At 55.7% G+C, this 3,799-nt stretch overlaps 1 protein-coding gene across 1 annotated transcript in view; it reads left to right on the forward strand.

The window, feature by feature from the left end:
- Positions 1-3,799, forward strand: part of Dact3 (dishevelled binding antagonist of beta catenin 3) — a 10,316-nt gene that overhangs the window by 4,529 nt on the left and 1,988 nt on the right. The window contains exons 2-4 of the mRNA XM_012517597.2: positions 2,285-2,381; positions 2,512-2,664; positions 3,576-3,799. Of these exons, the coding sequence (XP_012373051.1) occupies positions 2,285-2,381; positions 2,512-2,664; positions 3,576-3,799 (474 nt within the window). The remainder of the gene's footprint in view (positions 1-2,284; positions 2,382-2,511; positions 2,665-3,575) is intronic.

The raw sequence follows: 3,799 nt of genomic DNA on the forward strand, positions 1-3,799 counted from the left end.
CTCTCTCTCTCTCTCTCTCTCTCTCTCTCTCTCTCTCTCTCTGACAGGGTCTCACTGTGTAGCTTAGGCTGGTCTTGAACTTGCTGCAATCCTCCTGCCTCAGCCTCCTGAGTGATGGGATCACCAGAATGACCAGAATGCACCACCATGCCTGACTCTGTATCATCTTCACAGCTGGGTAGCAGCCCGCTGTGCAGTAGCCCACTACAGCCGTACAGTTGCTCACTCCCATTAGCTATGGCCTGAGCATCTCTCTAGGCCAGGCACTGTGCTAGACCTGGAGATGCAGCCGTGAACAAAAACAGACACCAGTTTCTACCCTCTCTGGGATGATATCCTGGGGAGAGAGATAATGCACAGGAGGTACCCAGGACGTAATTTCAGGTCAAGAAGTCATTACTGCTACGTGGGAGAAGGCAGGGCGGTGGTGGAATGCCAGGGCAGCTCTTCTGAGTGGGGCTCCAGGTGTGCAGGAGGCTGGGGTGGGAGCCAGTAAGGGTTTGTGGTGAGCTGCTCCCTCGGTGGGAGCGACCTGTTCCAGGATGAGCCAGGAGGCCAGCACTGTGGGATCCTGGGGACAAGGCACAGATTCACAGCATGACATGGGACAGGGATGGGATACCTATAGTTTTTTTCCCCCAGAATTTGGGATTGAACCCTGGGCCCTTTTTAAATCTTTAAATTTTGAGTCAGGGTCTCCCTAAATTGCTTGGACTCTGCAAATTGCTCCTCCCAAATGCTGGGATCACAGGCACGGCCCCCACCATGCCTGGGCTGCCAGCAATTTTTTTTTTTTTTAAACTCAGGATCTCACTATGTAGCCCAGGCCTGGACCTCAAATTCACAGGGATCCTCCTGCCTCAGCCTGCCAAGTGCTAGGGTCACAGGCACCCTCCACTATGCTTGGCTTGCCTGTGATTTTTTATTTTTCTTTTCTTTTTTCTTTCTTTTTTTTTTTTAAAGCTACCCTTGATGCTATACAAATGAGCTTCACTTTGGGTTCTGTTCAAAGAGGATTGTGCTTCTGTGAGTTTTTCTACTACCTAGGGCAGAGCCCAGACTGGATAATTTGTTAACCTTCCTCAAGTAAACAGGCCCAGATAGGGGCTTCTGTTTGGGGGAGGTAGGGCCCCAAGGAGTCAGAGGCTGGGAGGAGGCTGTGGGAGCCAGCCAGCCTTTCTGCCCTAAATAGGCAAGCTGGGTGCCTGCCCTCCCTGGCCTCCCTCCCCCTTTGAGGCCAGACAAGCCGCTTTTGTCTCAGGGTCAACCGCCAGCCGCCTGCCGGCTGCTGCCTCCAGCCTTACTCTTCATGGAGGCAAAGGCCTGGGGTCTGGGTGCTTCTGTCCCTGCCATATCGGCCCCTGTCCCCTAAAAGGCCACAGTTACTTTTAGAAGATAGGGGATAAGAAGCACTGGGCACCTGATGGAGTACATCTTGGTGGGAAGGGAACCAGGGCAGGAGGGGCATGTGGTCTCTGGGGGCACCTGGCCAAGTAGAGGTGAGGATCACCCTGCAGTGCCCCAAATGTGGACTCAGAATTGTAGGGTTGGCCTGTTTTAGCCGTGCAAAGGAACCCACCTGCAGCAGGAGGAACTAGAGGAAGACTTGCAGAAGGACTTCCCAGTGGTAATAAAGGGCAAAGAGGGGTTGGCCAAATAGCTCAGCAGATTAAGGCAACTGCAAGCAGGTACAGGGGCCAGGTGGGGCCTGGGGTTCAATCCCCAGGCCTGCTGTGCTGGCCTCACCCCTGGGCTGTGCTGAAATGACAATTAAGACTGGGCATCAGTGGTGCATGCCTATAATTCCAGCTCTTGGGAGGCTATAAATAGGTGGATCACTACGAGTCCAGGGGCTGGGGAGATAGCTTAGCTGAATAAGAGCAAGGTCAGCTGGGCATCATGCATACCTGTAATCCTAGCACTTGGGAGACTGATGCAGGAGGATCTCAAGAAGAGTTTAAGGTCAGCCTGAACTGCATCTCCAGACCCTGTCTCAAAACCAGAACAAAACAAAAACCGAAAAGGAAGATCAAAGACTAAGAGGCAGCAGACCCAAGACTAACAGATCTGCTGGGTCCTGGCCACCAGCTGGGACAGCTGAAGAGACAGCAGGAAAATGGAAAGTTAGACTCAAAGAGGAACCATCCAAGCAGGGTTATAGAGCCACGTGCAAAGCAGGACGACTGCTGATGAGAGGGAAAAAGAGATGGAGCCTGCTAAGAGGGAATGAGGTGGCCAAAGGCTGGGGGACCTTGTGACCACCCTGCTTCCCACATGTCCCCAGGAGGCCCTGCCCGGGCTCATCTGGGATCTGGGCCAGCAGCTGGGAGACCTGAGCCTGGAGTCGGGGGGCCTGGACCAGGAGAGCGGGCGCAGCTCGGGTGAGCATGGGGGATGAGAGGGACTTCCTGGGATGCCCCACCCCACCTGTTGCCACTGCCCCCAATCTCTCCCTGTCCCCCCTTCCCCTCCCTAACCCTGATGGTTTCTCGGCTTCCTCCTGGAATCCAGGTTTCTATGAAGACCCCAGTTCCACGGGAGGCCCAGATTCTCCACCCTCGACCTTCTGTGGGGACAGTGGCTTCTCCGGATCTGGCTCCTATGGACGCCTAGGTCCTTCTGAGCCCCGGGGCATCTATGCCAGCGAGAGGCCCAAGTCCCTAGGTAAGGTGGATGGGGTTGGGGCCCTGAGGCCAGGAAGAGGACAGAGGGTGGGACGCTTCTGAGTCAGCCCTGGCCTCCAGTTCTGGCTGGGACCTTCCCTCTTCGTATGACTTTTGAGCATCACTCTTCTTTCTGGGCCTCCGTTTGTCCGTCTGTTCAAATGGGTAACAAGTAGAGATGTTTCCAGCGTGTAGTGGGCCTCTGCCCTCAGCACCTCAGGTACCAGCAACTGCTGTTAATCACTCTGAGCTCCTATTCTTTGCTGTGGAACACTGTGCTAGGAGTGAGGGGCCGGCAAAGGCCTCATGGAGCAGACCTTCTAGTTGCACAAACATAATAGACAAGTAAGGTATCTGATACGTGCTAGATGGGAAATAAACCAGGGAAAAAGAACAGGGAGCCTTCCCTATTTGGAAAGGGAACAGGGTTTGTAGAAACTATGACCAGCCGGAGTGGTGGTGCACGCCTGTAATCTTAGCACTTGGGAGGCTGAGGCAGGAGGACTGCTTTGTGTTCAAGGCTTATCTGAACTATATGATGAGACCCTGCCTGAAAAAAAAAAGACCAGGCAGAGTCTCATGGAGACTGTGACCTCTGACTGGCTTCCTAAAGAGAGATTGGGCTAAGCACATACACATACTTCAGGAGAGGGGCATCCCAGGAGGCTGGAGCTTGACTGTGCTCTGCATGTAGGCCGTGTGGCTGGAGAGCTGCACAGGACAGGGTAAATTTGGGGTTTAGAGACACACCACTAGGCCAAATCCTGCAGTTTTATCGAGGGAAGGGTCGCAGCCAGGCCACTGCTGCGGGAGGGAGGGAGGGAAGCAGGCAGCTCGTCTCTCCCTCCCAGACTGGAGGAGAAGGGACTTTGAGAGCACCTCCTCCCTCTTCCTTTCTCGATCCCTCCCTAGGAGACGCCAGTCCCAGCACTCCGGAGTCGGTGGGCGCTCGGGCTGCAGTGCCGCGCTCCTACTCCGCGCCCTACCCGACGGCGGCGGGCTCGGCGGGCCCAGACGTCTGCTCCTCCGCCGAGCGGAGGGCGCGTGCGGGGCCCTTCCTCACGCCCAGCCCCCTGCACGCCGTGGCGCTGCGCAGCCCGCGCCCCTGCGGCCGCTCACCCGTCAACTCGCCCGAC

This window comes from Octodon degus, unplaced genomic scaffold, assembly GCF_000260255.1.
Source record: "Octodon degus isolate 3935 unplaced genomic scaffold, OctDeg1.0 scaffold00197, whole genome shotgun sequence".
Classification (NCBI taxonomy): domain Eukaryota; kingdom Metazoa; phylum Chordata; class Mammalia; order Rodentia; family Octodontidae; genus Octodon; species Octodon degus.